General features: G+C 47.7%; 1 protein-coding gene across 5 annotated transcripts in view; it reads left to right on the top strand.

Annotated features, from left to right (window-relative positions):
- CCDC136 (coiled-coil domain containing 136) overlaps nucleotides 1-22,026 on the top strand; it is a 118,872-nt gene that overhangs the window by 46,478 nt on the left and 50,368 nt on the right. For all 5 annotated transcript variants that reach the window (XM_063926716.1, XM_063926718.1, XM_063926715.1 and 2 more), the window contains one exon: nucleotides 14,579-14,828. In XM_063926716.1, the coding sequence (XP_063782786.1) occupies nucleotides 14,579-14,828 (250 nt within the window). The remainder of the gene's footprint in view (nucleotides 1-14,578; nucleotides 14,829-22,026) is intronic.

The raw sequence follows: 22,026 nt of genomic DNA, 5'->3' as shown, positions 1-22,026 counted from the left end.
ATGCAGTGACAGGGGCCCATGTTTGGGGGTGTGGCCAGTCTCCAGAGGGGGTGTGGCCAGATGCCATCGAGGTTGGCTAACCATTAGAGAGTGCATGGTCTGGGCCCCTAGATAAATATATATAGTAAAAATACTGCTACTGCATCATGATAATGTACCAGATTAATAACAGCAATGCTCTGAAGAGAATACACAACAGTCCTGTGCAGTATAAGGTAACATATGCATACCTCCCAACATGACCCTCTCCAGGAGGGACAAAATGCTCTTCTCCTGGACTTTTCTCTTAATTTGTGATTGACATCACCTGTGTTGAACAGGTTAATGGATAAGAATGGTATGTCAGCACAGGTGATGGCATGCATGCATTAAGAGGGAAGTCTGGGAGCAGAGCATTCTGTTACTCCTGGAGAGGGTCATGTTGGGAGCATACTTGCCTACCTGACCCTCTCCATGAGGGAGAAAATGCTCTGTTCCTGGACTTTCCTGGTAATGTATGATTGCCATCACCTGTGGTGAGCTAGGTAATTGATAAGAAAGGTGTTTCACCACAAGTGATGGCAATCATACATTACCAGGAAAGTCCAGGAACAGAGCATTTTCTCCCTCATGGAGAGGGTCAGGTAGGCAAGTATGGTTGGGAGGTATGCATATGTTTAATATATAATTCAAGTGGACAGTCTGGAACTTGATCCGTAGAAGAGGAGGTAAGCCCAGAGGAGGTGCGGCCCACCGGGCCCAGTCCAACCATGCCTGTGTGGGGGGCCCCCCAGAGAAACTGCCTCGGTTGACCTGTTCTTAATACAGCACTGTCTGGCTGAGTGATGGTGATTCTAGTGAAGTACTAACTTTCCACAGCAGACACAATATTTCATATTGTTTTGATTTCATTATTACCAAGATATAGAACATCATGCTAACAACACAGGTAAACAACACATGATCGTAAATATGAAATGTGGTTAATATGAGCAAATACATAACTCTGTTTATATCAAGTTTGTTATATTGCCTGATAAATTGTGGTGATCAATTGCCAAACTACCCCCGGGCAATAACTACATTTTGATACTCGTTCCTGGAATAACCATTGTACATATGGTAGAGTTCACCATAAGAACCATTGCACTGTGCTTATACAGCTCATCAGGTATTCTCTCTCCTTTCTGCAGGACTGCCATGTCCAACCTGAGATGGATCTGATACTTGTAGTGTCGAAGCACACAAACAGGTATTCTCTCTCCTCTCTGCAGGACTGCCATGTCCAACCTGAGATGGATCTGATACTTGTAGTGTCGAAGCACACAAACAGGGATTCTCTCTCCTCTCTGCAGGATGCACAGTGTGGGCAGGGGAGCTTAGTTCCTCTCCCAGCAGATTTTGGAGAGGGGGGATGTATAGCTATGGGGTGAGGTGGGGGGAATCAGCATTAATTTATGGGTGGAGGAGGGTTAGCATAAAGTAAAATATGCTGGAGGGGGTAGGTGGGTGGTAAAATAATAATAACAAAAATACATGGGTCACAGGGTGGGAGGGGGGTACAAAAAAGGGGCTTTTCACTTGGTGGAAAAGGGTGTTTTGATTTTTGTTTGCTACTAAGGTGGTGTGGGGGTAGTATTATTAGATTTTAAGACCACTTGGGGGGATCTGTTTCCAATAGGGGGTGGGAAGCAGTGGCAGTTTTTGCCTATGGGCTGCAGGACTGCAAACCCCCCCCCCCCCCTCTCCCCAGGTAAAATCTGCCACCCAGCTCATGTCAGTGAAGCCAGATGCAGTCCGTGAGACTGCACTGGCTTCACTGTGACTGGCAGTGACTTTCTATTGGAAGTCCTACCTGCCAGTCACAGACACTTCAGACACTACTGTTTCCTCCCTCTGGGACTGCAAGAACGGGCTCTGATTAGCAGAGATCGGGCTTCCTGTAGGAAGCCACTCCCTGCCTCGTCAGCTTTTATGGACTGTAGCCGATGTGCTGGGTCACGGCATTTGTGAACTACATAGTACAGGTGCCGTGACCTTGGCTGTGGCAGGGAACAGGCAACGGGGACAAGGTGGTGGAGACTCGGCAGTATGGCAGTGGCAGCCCACCTCATCCACCTAGGTACGAGGCGCCACTGGTGGGAAGTTATTTTATAATGGGGTGCTATTGGACATGGGGGGGGGGTAATAGGAGGGCGCAAAATATCCCCAAGATATATATTTTTTTTAAACAAAATATTTTAATATATTACTAAAAATACTTTTTAAACTTTAATAAGTAATAATAAAAAAACAACAATTTCTGAGCAGTTTTGTGGGGGAAAATTGATCAGTTAAGTGGTTAAAATACCATAATGGTGGGGGCGTGGCCTGGCTAGCAGGCCGAGAGGAGGTGATCTGTGTGTGCTCCTGTTGGTTTTGGCCTTCTACCAGCTATAAAATATACCTCACAGGTCACCACACACTTTTAAACGAGTGCACCTGCTCCCTGTCCCAGCTAGTACCAGAGGGTGTCGGTTGCGGAGCCGGGGAGCCCTTGTCAGGGCTCCTGCAGGTTGCGGCCTTCCCCTCCATAAGAAGCCGGGGTCTGTGGTGCGACCTCCCACCCCACCGGAAGTGAGGCTGACCGGGACAACCGTCCGGGGAGACCGGGAGGACGAGCCCATACGCCGGACCGACGGAAAGCGATATCCCCAGAACCGGGGACCCCGTCCTGTGACCCTGCGGCAGCCATCGGGATCGTGTGCGGTTGGCGGCGGAGGCGGCTCCGTACGGTGGGTGAGTCCCCCCCTTGCCGGTGCACACCAGCGCAGCATCGGGGCTCTTCCCTCCCTCTCCCCGCGGCCCTTACCTCTACCGCTTCACCTGCTGTAGCCTGCTCCGTGCCGCGGACCCGGGAAACGGTCCCCGGAGCTCCCGCGAGACGCGGCCTAGCGGCGGGCCTCAGACCGGGACCTCGATTGCGGGGCCGGACCCGCGATAGCCGCGGATAGATATTGCGGCCTCTGACACCGCTCCTGACCGCTCGGCTGGCGGCTACATCCCCAGAAGAGGCCCTATTGCCTATTGCCTCTACCTCTTCATCACACCGAGCACAAAATAGTGCCGCACGACAAGAGTGCGGGAAGCCCGGCGGCCATCTTGAAAACGGCGTGTATTACACTTGGATGCCCCGCTGATCTCCAGGGGCTGGGGGATTGGGTTCACAGTACTCCTCAGAACCCCCGCCTAGACACCCGTGCCCAGTACCTCGGCACTGCCGCACACTACACCAAACTGTGAGGGGGGAAAACCTGCTGTGCAGCGACCACCTCACCCTGCAATTGCCCTCTCTCCTTTAATATACCCTATCAAGGCTAAACTGAGCTCCCACGGGCTGGTGCTACCTCGGAGGGGCTATAATACTCTACAAGACAAGACCTCTTAAAGCTCACCGCGGGGGCCCTCCCTTGCACCCTCACATATAACAGCAACGGGGCCTTGGGTGACCCTAATGGACATCTCTGCCTTCAGAGGATACCAACTTTTCCGTGGGCCGGGAGCATACACCCACTGATTAACACCTACACATCATAGTGCACCTGACTGGACCTTCCTGATCACCATCTGTGAAGCGCCTATCATGTGATCTCGATACGTAATGCACCCGATCCCGTGTGTGACTCTAATGCTATAGGAGCTACCCCGCCCAGGTGTTGCCTACCAAATTACCTCACGTCTTTCTGCCACTATGCCTAAAGGGGGAAAAAAATCGAACGCCCACAATCTGGTGGGCTACTTCAAGAACTCTGCTCCATCGTCCACCAGGAAAACTTCCTCGCCTCCTCCTGCTTCAGCGACGTCTGATCGAGACTCAGATGAAGACTCTTCCTCCACCCCCGCTACAAAAGCGGATGTCGCCCTTCTCCTGTCCGAAATGCGCAATATTAAAAAATCAATACGTGCGGAGGTACAAGAGGCTATCTTAGGTCTGAAAACAGATGTGGACAGTCTGGGCTCCAGGGTCGATGCTATCGAACGGAAACAAGAGGAGCTTATCGCTTTCCAACAAGAATCAGAACAGGAGATAACCCAAATGCGTACAGACGTTATGCTATTAGCGGATAAACAAGAAGATTTGGACAACAGAGGGCGTCTGAACAATCTTAGAATCCGTAACGTCCCCGAAACGGTGGAACAAAACCACCTCACGGATTATCTACTCCGCCTCTTCCGCTCACTTGCTCCCTCCATCCCGGATGACATGCTACTCCTTGACAGGGCTCACAGGGCTCTACCAGGGACGTGCAGTCAGGGGAGGCAGGGGAGGCAGTGCCTCCCCTGTCATAATCATTAAAATAATATAAAGAAAATACTTATGACACATATACTGTGTCATAAGTATATGATTTAGGATTTATATTATTTTAATGATTCTTTTAGTTTAAAATAATAATTTTAAATCAGTTTAGGAGGCACCGCTGTCGGTGCCTCCCGCTGTCATAGCAACGGCAGGAAGCGGGTAGGCGGTGCTAAGAATTGGGCAGTAAAAGCCCATGAAAAAATACACGTGAAGCGGCACTTGTGGAAGTGCCGCTTTGACAGAGGAGTGTCAGGGGCGTGCTTTCAACCCATAGCACGCCCCTGTAGCAGTGAGCAGCAGCGGTGGAGCGAGCGGCTGGCGGCTGGCGGCTGGCCCTGTCAGGCCGGAGTCAGCAGCGTGGGAGGAGATCTGTCCGGGAGCCTAACCCTCTGTACCGCCGGTGGAAGGAGTGTGAGACGCGCCTTCCCCCTTGTCCCGCCACTGCCGTCGTCCCCGAGTCCCGCTGCGCCTACTCAGCGCCTGAGACCATCATAGCGCAGCCAAGGAGAGTGTCCGGACCGTGGCCCCCCAAGGCGAGTAACACACACACACACACAAAAAAAAGCTGCCGTTATGTGTAAAAAAAAGGGGACTGTCTGCCGTTATGTGTAAAATAGGGGGACTGTCTGCCGTTATGTGTAACAAAAGGGGACTGTCTGCCGTTATGTGTAAAATAGGGGGACTGTCTGCCGTTATGTGTAAAAAAAGGGGACTGTCTGCCGTTATGTGTAAAAAAAGGGGACTGTCTGCCGTTATGTGTAAAATAGGGGGACTGTCTGCCGTTATGTGTAAAATAGGGGGACTGTGCCGTTATGTGTAAAATAGGGGGACTGTCTGCCGTTATGTGTAAAAAGGGGGACTGTCTGCTGTAATGTGTAAAAAGGGGGATGCTGTCTGCCGTAATGTGCAAAAAAGGGAACTCTGTCTGCCGTAATGTGTAAAAAAGGGGGACTGTCTGCCGTAATGTGTAAAAAAGGGGGACTGTCTGCCGTCATGAGTAAAAGAGGGGGGGCGCTGTCTGCCGTAATGTGTAAAAAAGGGGGACTGTCTGACGTCATGAGTAAAAGAGGGGGACGCTGTCTGCCGTAATGTCTAAAAAAAAAGGGGGACTGTCTGCCGTAATGTGTAAAAAGGGGACGCTGTCTGCCGTCATGTGTAAAAAGGAGACGCTGTCTGCCGTAATGTGTAAAAAGGGGTACCTAACTCTGATCCCAAATCCCCCAACTATTTCAAATCAAGGGCTACCTAAAACACATATCTTCAAAAAATATATAAATGTTTAAATAGAAAAATAGAAGTAGACAGGCACTGTCAGCCTACTTCCATGACATCACAAGTGGCGATGCCGGACTTTTCGGATCATTATGGCTGCAGTGCCTCACCAGCCAATGACCTCACCGCACTCCACTGGGCTCTACGTCCTAGATCCCAAGATGCTAAAACACCGAGAGACGTAATCCTACGTTTTCACTACTTTGTGGTCAAAGACCAAGTTTACGCCAAAGACCGGAGGTCCTCGACTATCCCTTTTGAAGGCTCTGATCTCGCGATCTTCCAGGACCTGTCGCCAGTCACGTTAAATAGAAGGAGGGAGCTAAAGGACATAACCAAAACCCTGAGAGACAACAACATCAGATATAGGTGGGGCTTCCCTTTTGCCCTCCAAGTCAAGGCAGATGGCAAATTCCTCTCCGCCAGATCCCCCGACGAGGCCCTTCAGCTTCTCCATCGACTGAACATCTCTGGCCCCCAGACCACTCCTCAAAGCTCTCTACCAGTCAACACCTCCCCTTTCCTCACAGCCCCATCCCCAAATTGGACCACCGTCGGAACTACTTCTCATGCCTCTCTAGATACATGACCCAACATTAGTGGTTCTTCCTACAAGGACTTGACAATTGCATTAGCCTTCTAACGGTCCTTAGGGTATCACTTTGAGCAATGCTGAGATCCCCGAATGGTGTAGGGCCCTCGGGCTAGCTACTGTTAACCGTTTATTGCCTTACTAAGTTTACTGTGTGGGGGCCGGGTCGGGCCCTCGGGGCCGGGGTTCTATGCGGGCGGCCGCGTGGGCTCCGGTCCCGGGTGGCCCGACTGGTTCGGGCCCTCTCTATCTATTTCAACCGAGTTTTACTGTTACTACAGTTGTTATGTGATTACCATGCCAAGTTTTACCCTTAACTCCATCGCCTCTGCTCCCCTCCCTCCCCCCCCCTCCCTCTTCCCTCCCCCTTTAGCTCCCTTAGCATACTAATGGCAATGTGTAAATTTTAACCGAGTTTGTTCACACACGGGACCCGGTCCCCTCTCTGAGCTGCTAGGTCCATCCACCCCCCGCTCGACCCTCAGGGTCGAAGTCGGACGAACTGGACCTGCGGGTCTATTTCCTCCTTGGGTCCGGCCAGCGAGAATGGATTTGATTTGTCTTCTAGTTACTGGTACTAATTCATGCCTGTTCCTCATCTGTTCTCCTACTCTTTCTCCCCATCTTTTTCTGTCCTTCTCCCCCTCTCTTTCCTCAGTCTCTTTCAGGGTTCCGCTGGTGCGCTGCCACGTGAAGAGAGCTCCGCTCCTATACCATGGTTCTTAGAATAGTTACTCTGAACACGAAAGGCTTAAACAGCCCACGTAAGCGTTCTCTTTTATTTCAGTCCCTTAAACAACTGAAAGGCGACATCGTATTTCTACAGGAGACCCACTTTACCGGTAAGTCACATCCAGAACTTAGGTCAAAATCCTTCCCAAACACTTTCCATGCTTGCGACCCCATACGCAAGAAGAAGGGGGTCTCAGTACTCTTTGCTAGACACTTGGATTTCATCCCCTCTGAAATACTGAGGGACCCTGAAGGTAGATACCTGCTTCTAGTGGGGCTGTTAAATGGGTCCCCCTACACATTCCTAAATATTTATGCCCCAAACCAGCTTCAGGCCCCTTTCTTCCACTCCCTAAATAACCTCTTAGCCCTGCACAGACGGGGTAACGTGGTACTGGGGGGGGGACTTTAATGTGACTCTGGACAGTGCCCTAGACAGATCGAAACCCCTGCCCAGATCTATGCGCCCCTCTCATACGCGTAATGCAGCTGCTCTGAACCTTCTACTATCACGTCACCTTCTTTTCGACGCATGGAGAGTGAAGGAACCGAATGCTAAGGACTACACATACTATTCCCCCATATATGATGTTTACACAAGATTGGACATGATTTTTCTGAGCTCAGAGCCCGCTCAATGTATCCTTGACACCTCCATTCATCCTAGCACGTGGTCAGACCACGGCCCGGTCACTGTGGATGTACCAGGTCCGCATCCTCCCGCCCGCCACCGTGTGTGGAGGTTAAACGATAGACTCCTTCTTAACCCCCAAACGAAAGCCCATCTAGCCACCGAAATCTCCCATTATTTTGAGACAAACATATCTCCGTCGGTTCCCCCGATGTTATTATGGGACGCTCACAAGGCGGTAATACGGGGTTGCCTGATCAATGCCTCATCTTATAATAAGAAGGCCAGATCCGGACGCATTCGAGAGCTTTCGGACCTGGTAACTTCCCTCTCACTGACACACAAACAAATAGGGTCCGAAGCAGACCTTTCTTCCTTGTCTGCGGCCAGGGGTGAACTGAATATGTTACTGACGGCAAAGGTGGAAACCAGCTTGAAATGGCTCAATCAATCCTTCTATGAAAAAGGGGATAAGGCGGATCGGCTCTTAGCCTCTAGGCTTCGGGCTAAACTCGCAAGGAACAACGTAATGTCTATCCAGTCATCCTCTGGTAAGAAAACAAGTGACCCCAAACATATCACTGACACTTTTTCCCGCTTCTACGAGAAGTTGTATAATGCCCATGGGACCACTCAATCAAGCCCGGACTTTCTTGGGGCCATTCGCACCTTCCTGTCTCACTGCCACCTGCCTACTCTGAGCTCATCGGTCTCCGCCGAACTGAACTCAAAGATATCCGACGAAGAAATTGCCACCGTTGTCAAATCCCTAAAACTTAACAAGGCCCCTGGCCCAGACGGCTTCACGGCCGCCTATTACAAATCTTTTCTCCCCCAACTGGCGCCCCACCTCTCGACCCTCTTCAATGCCGTCTTACAGGGAGCCTCTTTTTCCAAATCGGCTCTGGAGGCTAAGATTATAGTTATTCCCAAAGATGGCAAAGACACATCCAACTGTGCGAACTACAGACCTATCTCGCTACTTAATACGGATATCAAGATCTACGCAAAAATCCTAGCCCTCCGACTGAATAATGTCTTACCCCACCTGGTCCATAATGACCAGGTGGGATTTATCCCCGGCCGCCAAGCCCAAGACAACACGAGACGTGTTGTTAGTCTGGCTCACTACATCAACCTAACACGTACTCCTGCTCTCTTGCTCTCTCTGGACGCGGAGAAAGCATTTGACAGGATAGGGTGGCCCTTCATGTTCGAAACCCTTGCTCACTTTGGTTTTCAGGGGGAATTTCTTGCAGGGATTCAGGCCTTGTACACGAATCCCTCCGCCAGGGTTTCCGTGAATGGAGTGCAGTCAGACCCTTTGGACATCTCCAACGGTACCAGACAGGGCTGCCCACTCTCGCCTCTGATCTTTGCCCTAGTAATAGAGCCATTAGCAGCCCGCATAAGAACCTCGCCCGATATTGGAGGGCTGGAGGTGGGGGGCTCTATCTACAAGATCTCTCTGTTCGCAGATGACGTCCTCCTATCGCTCTCGTCACCGCACACTTCTCTGCCGAACCTTTTTAAACTCCTGTCTGAATACGGACGTGTCTCGGGTTACAAGGTTAACTGGTCCAAGACGGAGGCTCTCCCCTTCCACATCCCCCCTCCCCGACTGTCCCACATGCAAAACAACTTTAAATTTTCCTGGTGCGCCTCTAAGATCCGATACTTAGGGATCTTTATTACAGGCCGCTACGGAGACTTATATAAAGAAAACTTCTCACCATTGCTTAAAAACCTTAAGGCCGACCTCCATAAATGGCAATCATTGATCATTTCCTGGCTGGGCCGTATTGTTGCTCTGAAGATGAATATCATCCCTCTTCTCCTTTATTTGTTTCAGACACTACCAGTGAAGGTCCCGGACTCGGTTTTAGCACAAATACACTCATGGTTGCTCCGCTTTGTATGGAGAAACAAGACCCCTAGGATAGGATTCTCTACCCTACGCAAACCAGTGCAGGACGGGGGCAGAGGTTTTCCAGATATCCGTCTTTACTATCTGGCTACCCACCTCAGCCAGGCGGTGGCCTGGTTCGCCCCTACGCAGTCTTTACGTTGGCTTCAGCTGGAAACGGCGCTTAGCCACACTCCGTCTTTGTCGTCTCTACTCTTATCTCCTCCTAGAACCAGATCTCCCCATTTACAATTGCACCCTGTGTTGGAATTCACTTGCCAGACTTGGGACTATTGCACGCGCCATTTTCGCTTGCGGTCATCCCCCTCGGCGCTTACCCCCTGTGGGACAACCCTTCTTTCGCCCCGGGTCATTCTCTGGCCCGTTCGCGGCCATGGGTGGAACATAACATCCGATTTGTTCAAGACGTGCTGTCCAAGGGTACCTGTGCACCTCTACCGGAGATCATGTCAAAATATGACTTCCCGGATGCGAATCCTTTTATCTATCTCCAGGTGAGACATTTTGTCTCTTCTTTATCGAATCCGTCCCCGTTCCAATCTCTCTCCACTTTGGAGTCCCACTGCTACCACAAACCGCTAGCCCGAGGAATCATCTCCCTACTGTATTCCCTTCTCCAGACATGGGACCAGACGTTGACCCCGGCTTTTATACTCCAGTGGGAACGGGACTTAGGCCCGATGCCGACTGACTATGATTGGTCGGACGTCTTCACTGCGGTCGCGAAGTCCTCTATCTCAACCCTAGTAAAGGAAAACGCATATAAAATCTTATATAGGTGGTATTTTGTCCCCTCTAGACTTCACAAAATGTTTCCCTCCTCATCGCCCATGTGCTGGAGAGGATGCGGCGGACATGGCTCTTTCCTCCACATATGGTGGACATGCCCTAAAATCACTCTATTTTGGGACTCAGTCGCACACCTGATGAGAGTTGTGCTCCAGACCCAGATATACAAAGACCCTTGGTCTTTTCTGCTAGGCCTCCCCATTGCTAACGCACCTCCAAACTCCGGTAAACTACTGACACAAATCCTAAACGCAGCCCGGTGCTCAATTGCTCTCCACTGGAAACAGAGGGAGCCCCCCCCCTATACAACAGGTCATCAATAAAGTATGGTACTTCGCAAGCATGGAAAAAATCACTGCATACCTTCATAATAGATCTTTCCAGTACCTCCTGATATGGGAATTATGGTTCGACTCTCAGACACCTGCAAGTAGATCACGATCCCCTGGGGGCTCGATGGCTCTCCTACTATGATCTCTGTAATCTTCTAATCGGTCGAGTAGATTTGGGTTTACCTTTAGCATGCCCTTTTCGTGTCCCTCAGGTAGTACTCTTCAATCTGTTCTAACGCCAGGAGCGCAGTTGGCGGAATCTGGGGGCGCATCAGCGGCCCCACTAACCCTGTTTCTTCTCCCCCCCCCCCCCTCCCATTCTACTCCCTTCCCGTCTTACCTGTCTCTTCTTCTCGCTCTTTCTCTTTAATCTTTTTCTTTTTCTTGCTATAATTATGAGTTTAAGTTTCGGTTCCCGCCCAATCGGATAACCTCTGTATACCCATCACTGTTTCTCGTACCAACAACATTTTTAATTTCTTTTTCTGTTTTACATTATGGGAACCGCATATCCTTTGTCTTAAGGTTATATCACTGCTTTGAGTAGTATATTGTTAAAACGTAACGGATCACCCCACATGTGGGGGGAAGTTATTGTAATGTCTATAACCTGAAAATTTTAAATAAACAATTTAAAAAAAAAAAAAAATACCATAATGGTAACCCCCCAATTTACTGAAGTTTACATGGACATTCAATGAGTTTACATATTTACCACCACAGTTAATAAGTGTATTTTGCTTGTACTGTACATGTGATGAAGTAAATTATAGAGGAACAGAATTTGGAGGTATGGCAGGATGTACAGTGAATACAAATACTGGAGCTGGGAGGAATTAAGGGTTTACAGAGTTTACTTTGGGCATGTTATGATCCTGCTTGCAATAATTAAGTTCAAGTATTTGACATAAGTTTTACCTTTGCTACCTGTCGTGTAGGTCAGGTTTTCCATGTTGACAACAGATGCACGGACGTTTCCATCTTTGAACATGTCAGCTGACTGTATTTCTCCAGTTACAGTACTCTTGTCCTCAGCTGACACTAGCAACCAATGAAAGACCCGTAACATCTATGTAAGGGCTCTCTGACCATGAGTCCAGTGCCATAGCATAAGTCATTCTGACTCCTAGTAAGTCACATCCTGTCTAGTGAGCTCCAGCTTGCAGTTAGCTATAGTGCTTATTCTGGCTCCTGTCTATAGAAGACTTCTGTTCCATTGTTCCTTCATTGCTGGAATCCTTGCCTGTGTAGATTCTCTGTTTCTAACTCCTGAGTTCCCTTTAACTGAGGTCCTGCTAATCAAACTACAATTTACCTGTTTTTATGTCTCACAACTCTGCATTGACTTCATGGACTACTGAATCCTCTAGCACACAGGTTCTCAAACTCGGTCCTCAGGACCCCACACAGTACATGTTTTGCAGGTCTCCTCACAGAATCACAAGTGAAATAATTAGCTCCACCTGTGGACCTTTTAAAATGTGTCAGTGAGTAATTAATACACCTGTGCACTTGCTGGGTTACCTGCAAAACATGCACTGTGTGGGGTCCTGAGGACCGAGTTTGAGAACCACTGCTCTAGCACATTCAGGTTACCAGTCTGCAGTAAACTACAGCTTGTGCCTGTGTCTGTTACTCTGCTTGCTGTGTTACCTCCACTGCTAATCACCACCTGTGAGTTTCACCTGAGCATTTTGCATGTTGATTCTAAAGTGCTCTATGTTACCATCAGTAGCTGGGTTATAACACTCTACATTCGTATGCCGCAGAGATCCTGAGTCCTGGAGTGCAATTAACCACTGGATCCTTAGTGAACAAGCTTATTATTCAGTGCGGACATGTTACAGGTCTTTGTCGGAACCTACATCCTGTATCACAGACACTATCTTCCAGTGTCCAGAGACTGTTATATTGCTTCCCAAGCTCAGCTACAGTATATTCAGCTACTATATCACTGGTTCCAGCCAGCTGTCAACAACATAGAGTGCAATTCCTGCTTTCCTTTGCTACCCGTGAGAACTACATTTATCAGCCAGCTGACAGTAATTTCAAGAGCAGATCTAGTTAACTATACTTGCCTCTTCTGAAGCCTACCAGTTCCAGTCCAGCCAGAATTATATCTTGTTCCAGTCCAGCTCCATTGCTGGTTCTAGTCCGTTCCAGTATCCAGTCAATTCAAGTCCAATCCAATATTCCCAGTTCAGTTCCTGTCCGGTTCCAGTCAGCCACTGGTAGCAACCTAGTGGCTAGCCTATTCCATAGAGTTATTTCAGCGACTGCCAGGGGTGCCTGATCCTGTGTCACATATGACTACCCTTGACAGATTCGGTTAGGATGGATCCTGACAGAGCAACTTCAGGCAAAAATGTTCTTCGAAGCTTTGGCTTGTCTAATTGTAAGTTTTTAGGTAGTGTAGGTAATATTTGAGATAGAGATCTGCCATTGCTTATTAAATGCAATGGCATTCCCCAACCAGCGGGTGCAGACAATAGCAGCCACTGGGGAATTGTACAAATGATTGTAGAACTGACTGTACCGCCAAGATAAATTATTTTGTTTTGTCATAGTTTTAATTTAAACAGTGACCTTGTTTTAATTTATTGATTCTGCCAAAAATAAAATCTAGTCTTAATTATTTTCAATAACCTTCTCTTCATAATAGAGGGTTAAACATAGAAGTCCTTGACATTAGAACATAATTACTAAACCTGACATGCCCCTTTTTTTCTCTTTTGCAATGCCACAGTACACTTTATTATTTCTGACTAAAATAATTGAAAGCGTAATGAAAGCATCGCTACTGTTCAGCTGTGGGATTGCTAATTTTTTGTCATTCTAAAATGGCTTCTAAAAATAGTTATGAGCAAAAGGACCAATAGGAAACTGCAAGTTCGATACATGCTGCTTTGTATTGGTGCATTCAGTCATACACCCCTTGGTTGCGCTAGTAGCGTCGGCTTCCATTGTACTGTACGACAGCAATGGTGGAGCCAAGGAAAACCGCTTGGTAAAACTGTAATACTCTGCCTCAATTTTAACCACTTGCCTGGCATGGTCACATCAGATATGACCACATCAGCAAGTGCTTTATCTGAACTGGTCACATAGGATGTGACCAGTCAGATACACAGTGTTTGCAGTCGCAGGGAAGAGAAACTTCCCTCTGCTGATGCTCTCAGAGGGACCGGAATGTCCCCCTGCCTCCCCGCACTGTCCCCCAGTGTTTACTCTGCTGCCAATCATTGCTGATCGGTCAGCATGGCAGGACTCGACAACCAGCGGATGTAGACAATAGCAGCCACTGGGGTAATGTAAGTTAACCCCACCCCTTTCTTCCTCCCTATGTGTACCTGGCGGTTGTTCGGGCTGTTAAAACTAAAGTCGCAATGTACGTGATGTTTTCGATGTGTCCATGGTGTTGACTGATGTTCCGATGTTTTATAATATATATATATATATATATATATATATATATATTTTATTTTTTTTTACAAATATCAAAAAAAAGTTTTCCTTTTTTTTTTTTTTTTTTTTACTAAAATAATTTTGGATACGGATAACAACATGTTCTTCACCTAATTCACTCATAAAGAACCCCGACGAATTGTCCGCTAAGTGATTAAAGAGTGACTTCTAACTTTCCCTTTGTGTGGTTAACTAAACGAAATAACCTTATAATGTAATCTTAGTCCAAGTGCAGACACCATATTTTATAGAAATAAACTGTAGAAACATTACCATTATGTAGCAGAGAAATGTACAGTATAAATAGCAAGTGTGGCAACTGCCAAGACAGGCATTACACCTTGCTTGGCGTGCAGTGGTTGCATGAGGTCATAATGAAAGCAAAAAGAACATTATTAATTCCTTTTTGTTACATTTATATTATAGACATGACATTCATTAAATGTTACTGATTAGTACCTGCAGGAACATGTTAGAAAGCCCCTGTAATGTGATTAATCACTGGTTTGTCTTGTAGAGAAGTGGACACAGATCATGAGGATGGAGTGTCTGAGGCACAGCCAGAGCAAACAGAAGAGAATGAAAGCCTGACGGAGAACACAATTCCACAGTATGATCCTGAAAATGCCATTGTAATGAGTGGAATTATAGAGAGTGAAAGTATGACAGAACCTGAGACACAGAAGAGGAACCGTGATGAGGATAGGCAAAAACTGCACCAACAGCTACAGAGTGCAGAAGAGAAAATTCAGAGAGCACAGAGTGAGGTGAGCAGTGTTATATGTGTTATTACTAGAGATGAGCGGGTTCGGTTCCTCGGAATCCGAACCCGCCCGAACTTCAGCTTTTTTTACACGGATCCGAGTGACTCGGATCTTCCCGCCTTGCTCGGTTAACCCGAGCGCGCCCGAACGTCATCATGACGCTGTCGGATTCTCGCGAGGCTCGGATTCTATCGCGAGACTCGGATTCTATATAAGGAGCCGCGCGTCGCCGCCATTTTCACACGTGCATTGAGATTGATAGGGAGAGGACGTGGCTGGCGTCCTCTCCATTTAGATTAGAAGAGAGAGAGTGAGATTGAGACAGAGACACTTGATTTACTGGAGCTTAGGAGTACTAGAGAGTGCAGAGTTTACTAGTGACTGACCACTGACCAGTGACCACCAGTGCAGTTTTATTTAATATAATCCGTTCTCTGCCTGAAAAAAACGATACACAGTGACTCAGTCACATACCATATCTGTGCTCAGCCCAGTGTGCTGCATCATCTATGTATAATATCTGACTGTGCTCACACAGCTTAATTGTGGGGGAGACTGGGGAGCAGTTATAGGTTATAGCAGGAGCCAGGAGTACATATTATTAAAATTAAACAGTGCACACTTTTGCTGCAGGAGTGCCACTGCCAGTGTGACTGACCAGTGACCTGACCACACTGACCACCAGTATAGTATACTATATTGTGATTGCCTGAAAAAGTTAAACACTCGTCGTGTGACTTGTGTGGTGTTTTTTTATTCTATAAAAAACTCATTCTGCTGACAGACAGTGTCCAGCAGGTCCGTCATTATATAATATATACCTGTCCGGCTGCAGTAGTGATATATATATATTTTTTATATCATTATTTATCATCCAGTCGCAGCAGACACAGTACGGTAGTTCACGGCTGTAGCTACCTCTGTGTCGGCACTCGGCAGTCCATCCATAATTGTATACCACCTACCCGTGGTTTTTTTTTTCTTTCTTCTTTATACATACTACATCTCATTATCATCCAGTCTATATTAGCAGCAGACACAGTACAGTACAGTAGTCCACGGCTGTAGCTACCTCTGTGTCGGCACTCGGCAGTCCATCCATAATTGTATACCACCTACCCGTGGTTTTTTTTTCTTCTTTATACATACTACATCTCATTATCATCCAGTCTATATTAGCAGCAGACACAGTACAGTACGGTAGTCCACGGCTGTAGCTACCTCTGTGTCGGCACTCGGCAGTCCATCCATAATTGTATACCACCTACCCGTGGTTTTTTTTTCTTTCTTCTTTATACATACTACATCTCATTATCAACCAGTCTATATTAGCAGCAGACACAGTACAGTACGGTAGTCCACGGCTGTAGCTACCTCTGTGTCGGCACTCGGCAGTCCGTCCATAATTGTATACCACCTACCCGTGGTTTTTTTTTCTTTCTTCTTTATACATACTACATCTCATTATCATCCAGTCTATATTAGCAGCAGACACAGTACAGTACGGTAGTCCACGGCTGTAGCTACCTCTGTGTCGGCACTCGGCAGTCCATCCATAATTGTATACCACCTACCCGTGTTTTTTTTTTCTTCTTTATACATACTACATCTCATTATCATCCAGTCTATATTAGCAGCAGACACAGTACAGTACGGTAGTCCACGGCTGTAGCTACCTCTGTGTCGGCACTCGGCAGTCCATCCATAATTGTATACCACCTACCCGTGGTTTTTTTTTCTTTCTTCTTTATACATACTACATCTCATTATCATCCAGTCTATATTAGCAGCAGACACAGTACAGTACGGTAGTCCACGGCTGTAGCTACCTCTGTGTCGGCACTCGGCAGTCCGTCCATAATTGTATACCACCTACCCGTGGTTTTTTTTTCTTTCTTCTTTATACATACTACATCTCATTATCATCCAGTCTATATTAGCAGCAGACACAGTACAGTACGGTAGTCCACGGCTGTAGCTACCTCTGTGTCGGCACTCGGCAGTCCATCCATAATTGTATACCACCTACCCGTGGTTTTTTTTTTCTTCTTTATACATACTACATCTCATTATCATCCAGTCTATATTAGCAGCAGACACAGTACAGTACGGTAGTCCACGGCTGTAGCTACCTCTGTGTCGGCACTCGGCAGTCCATCCATAATTGTATACCACCTACCCGTGGTTTTTTTTTCTTTCTTCTTTATACATACTACATCTCATTATCAACCAGTCTATATTAGCAGCAGACACAGTACAGTACGGTAGTCCACGGCTGTAGCTACCTCTGTGTCGGCACTCGGCAGTCCGTCCATAATTGTATACCACCTACCCGTGGTTTTTTTTTCTTTCTTCTTTATACATACATACTACATCTCATTATCAACCAGTCTATATTAGCAGCAGACACAGTACAGTACGGTAGTCCACGGCTGTAGCTACCTCTGTGTCGGCACTCGGCAGTCCATCCATAATTGTATACCAACTACCCGTGGTTTTTTTTTTCTTCTTTATACATACTACATCTCATTATCATCCAGTCTATATTAGCAGCAGACACAGTACAGTACGGTAGTCCACGGCTGTAGCTACCTCTGTGTCGGCACTCGGCAGTCCGTCCATAATTGTATACCACCTACCCGTGGTTTTTTTTTCTTTCTTCTTTATACATACATACTACATCTCTTTATCAACCAGTCTATATTAGCAGCAGACACAGTACAGTACGGTAGTCCACGGCTGTAGCTACCTCTGTGTCGGCACTCGGCAGTCCATCCATAATTGTATACTAGTATCCATCCATCTCCATTGTTTACCTGAGGTGCCTTTTAGTTGTGCCTATTAAAATATGGAGAACAAAAATGTTGAGGTTCCAAAATTAGGGAAAGATCAAGATCCACTTCCACCTCGTGCTGAAGCTGCTGCCACTAGTCATGGCCGAGACGATGAAATGCCAGCAACGTCGTCTGCCAAGGCCGATGCCCAATGTCATAGTACAGAGCATGTCAAATCCAAAACACCAAATATCAGTAAAAAAAGGACTCCAAAACCTAAAATAAAATTGTCGGAGGAGAAGCGTAAACTTGCCAATATGCCATTTACCACACGGAGTGGCAAGGAACGGCTGAGGCCCTGGCCTATGTTCATGGCTAGTGGTTCAGCTTCACATGAGGATGGAAGCACTCAGCCTCTCGCTAGAAAAATGAAAAGACTCAAGCTGGCAAAAGCAGTAGCACCGCAAAGAACTGTGCGTTCTTCGAAATCCCAAATCCACAAGGAGAGTCCAATTGTGTCGGTTGCGATGCCTGACCTTCCCAACACTGGACGTGAAGAGCATGCGCCTTCCACCATTTGCACGCCCCCTGCAAGTGCTGGAAGGAGCACCCGCAGTCCAGTTCCTGATAGTCAGATTGAAGATGTCAGTGTTGAAGTACACCAGGATGAGGAGGATATGGGTGTTGCTGGCGCTGGGGAGGAAATTGACCAGGAGGATTCTGATGGTGAGGTGGTTTGTTTAAGTCAGGCACCCGGGGAGACACCTGTTGTCCGTGGGAGGAATATGGCCGTTGACATGCCTGGTGAAAATACCAAAAAAATCAGCTCTTCGGTGTGGAAGTATTTCAACAGAAATGCGGACAACAGGTGTCAAGCCGTGTGTTGCCTTTGTCAAGCTGTAATAAGTAGGGGTAAGGACGTTAACCACCTCGGAACATCCTCCCTTATACGTCACCTGCAGCGCATTCATAATAAGTCAGTGACAAGTTCAAAAACTTTGGGCGACAGCGGAAGCAGTCCACTGACCAGTAAATCCCTTCCTCTTGTAACCAAGCTCACGCAAACCACCCCACCAACTCCCTCAGTGTCAATTTCCTCCTTCCCCAGGAATGCCAATAGTCCTGCAGGCCATGTCACTGGCAATTCTGACGATTCCTCTCCTGCCTGGGATTCCTCCGATGCATCCTTGCGTGTAACGCCTACTGCTGCTGGCGCTGCTGTTGTTGCTGCTGGGAGTCGATGGTCATCCCAGAGGGGAAGTCGTACTCATAAGACCACTTGTACTACTTCCACCAAGCAATTGACTGTCCAACAGTCCTTTGCGAGGAAGATGAAATATCACAGCAGTCATCCTACTGCAAAGCGGATAACTGAGGCCTTGGCATCCTGGGTGGTGAGAAACGTGGTTCCGGTATCCATCATTACTGCAGAGCCAACTAGAGACTTGTTGGAGGTACTGTGTCCCCGGTACCAAATACCATCTAGGTTCCATTTCTCTAGGCAGGCGATACCGAAAATGTACACAGACCTCAGAAAAAGAGTCACCAGTGTCCTAAAAAATGCAGCTGTACCCAATGTCCACTTAACCACGGACATGTGGACAAGTGGAGCAGGGCAGGGTCAGGACTATATGACTGTGACAGCCCACTGGGTAGATGTATGGACTCCCGCCGCAAGAACAGCAGCGGCGGCACCAGTAGCAGCATCTCGCAAACGCCAACTCTTTCCTAGGCAGGCTACGCTTTGTATCACCGGTTTCCAGAATACGCACACAGCTGAAAACCTCTTACGGCAACTGAGGAAGATCATCGCGGAATGGCTTACCCCAATTGGACTCTCCTGTGGATTTGTGGCATCGGACAACGCCAGCAATATTGTGTGTGCATTAAATATGGGCAAATTCCAGCACGTCCCATGTTTTGCACATACCTTGAATTTGGTGGTGCAGAATTTTTAAAAAAACGACAGGGGCGTGCAAGAGATGCTGTCGGTGGCCAGAAGAATTGCGGGACACTTTCGGCGTACAGGCACCACGTACAGAAGACTGGAGCACCACCAAAAACTACTGAACCTGCCCTGCCATCATCTGAAGCAAGAAGTGGTAACGAGGTGGAATTCAACCCTCTATATGCTTCAGAGGTTGGAGGAGCAGCAAAAGGCCATTCAAGCCTATACAATTGAGCACGATATAGGAGGTGGAATGCACCTGTCTCAAGCGCAGTGGAGAATGATTTCAACGTTGTGCAAGGTTCTGATGCCCTTTGAACTTGCCACACGTGAAGTCAGTTCAGACACTGCCAGCCTGAGTCAGGTCATTCCCCTCATCAGGCTTTTGCAGAAGAAGCTGGAGACATTGAAGGAGGAGCTAACACGGAGCGATTCCGCTAGGCATGTGGGACTTGTGGATGGAGCCCTTAATTCGCTTAACAAGGATTCACGGGTGGTCAATCTGTTGAAATCAGAGCACTACATTTTGGCCACCGTGCTCGATCCTAGATTTAAAGCCTACCTTGGATCTCTCTTTCCGGCAGACACAAGTCTGCTGGGGTTGAAAGACCTGCTGGTGACAAAATTGTCAAGTCAAGCGGAACGCGACCTGTCAACATCTCCTCCTTCACATTCTCCCGCAACTGGGGGTGCGAGGAAAAGGCTCAGAATTCCGAGCCCACCCGCTGGCGGTGATGCAGGGCAGTCTGGAGCGACTGCTGATGCTGACATCTGGTCCGGACTGAAGGACCTGACAACGATTACGGACATGTCGTCTACTGTCACTGCATATGATTCTCTCAACATTGAAAGAATGGTGGAGGATTATATGAGTGACCGCATCCAAGTAGGCACGTCACACAGTCCGTACTTATACTGGCAGGAAAAAGAGGCAATTTGGAGGCCCTTGCACAAACTGGCTTTATTCTACCTAAGTTGCCCTCCCACAAGTGTGTACTCCGAAAGAGTGTTTAGTGCCGCCGCTCACCTTGTCAGCAATCGGCGTACGAGGTTACATCCAGAAAATGTGGAGAAGATGATGTTCATTAAAATGAATTATAATCAATTCCTCCGCGGAGACATTGACCAGCAGCAATTGCCTCCACAAAGTACACAGGGAGCTGAGATGGTGGATTCCAGTGGGGACGAATTGATAATCTGTGAGGAGGGGGATGTACACGGTGATATATCGGAGGATGATGATGAGGTAGACATCTTGCCTCTGTAGAGCCAGTTTGTGCAAGGAGAGATTAATTGCTTCTTTTTTGGTGGGGGTCCAAACCAACCCGTCATATCAGTCACAGTCGTGTGGCAGACCCTGTCACTGAAATGATGGGTTGGTTAAAGTGTGCATGTCCTGTTTATACAACATAAGGGTGGGTGGGAGGGCCCAAGGACAATTCCATCTTGCACCTCTTTTTTCTTTTATTTTTCTTTGCGTCATGTGCTGTTTGGGGAGGGTTTTTTGGAATGGCCATCCTGCGTGACACTGCAGTGCCACTCCTAGATGGGCCCGGTGTTTGTGTCGGCCACTAGGGTCGCTTATCTTACTCACACAGTCAGCTACCTCATTGCGCCTCTTTTTTTCTTTGCGTCATGTGCTGTTTGGGGAGGGTTTTTTGGAAGGGACATCCTGCGTGACACTGCAGTGCCACTCCTAGATGGGCCCGGTGTTTGTGTCGGCCACTAGGGTCGCTTATCTTACTCACACAGTCAGCTACCTCATTGCGCCTCTTTTTTTCTTTGCGTCATGTGCTGTTTGGGGAGGGTTTTTTGGAAGGGACATCCTGCGTGACACTGCAGTGCCACTCCTAGATGGGCCCGGTGTTTGTGTCGGCCACTAGGGTCGCTTATCTTACTCACACAGCTACCTCATTGCGCCTCTTTTTTTCTTTGCGTCATGTGCTGTTTGGGGAGGGTTTTTTGGAAGGGACATCCTGCGTGACACTGCAGTGCCACTCCTAGATGGGCCCGGTGTTTGTGTCGGCCACTAGGGTCGCTTATCTTACTCACACAGCGACCTCGGTGCAAATTTTAGGACTAAAAATAATATTGTGAGGTGTGAGGTATTCAGAATAGACTGAAAATGAGTGGAAATTATGGTTTTTGAGGTTAATAATACTTTGGGATCAAAATGACCCCCAAATTCTATGATTTAAGCTGTTTTTTAGGGTTTTTTGAAAAAAACACCCGAATCCAAAACACACCCGAATCCGACAAAAAAAATTCGGTGAGGTTTTGCCAAAACGCGGTCGAACCCAAAACACGGCCGCGGAACCGAACCCAAAACCAAAACACAAAACCCGAAAAATTTCCGGCGCTCATCTCTAGTTATTACCCAGCATTCCATATGCAAGACGGAACATCGTAAGATATGGGGTGGGTGGGGGCAGGGACTTATAAAGTGGAGAGCAGTAGTCATCCCATTTTAAAATTATAA

Source organism: Pseudophryne corroboree, chromosome 6 (assembly GCF_028390025.1).
Source record: "Pseudophryne corroboree isolate aPseCor3 chromosome 6, aPseCor3.hap2, whole genome shotgun sequence".
NCBI lineage: Eukaryota > Metazoa > Chordata > Amphibia > Anura > Myobatrachidae > Pseudophryne > Pseudophryne corroboree.
This window is presented reverse-complemented; position numbering and strand designations above follow the sequence as displayed.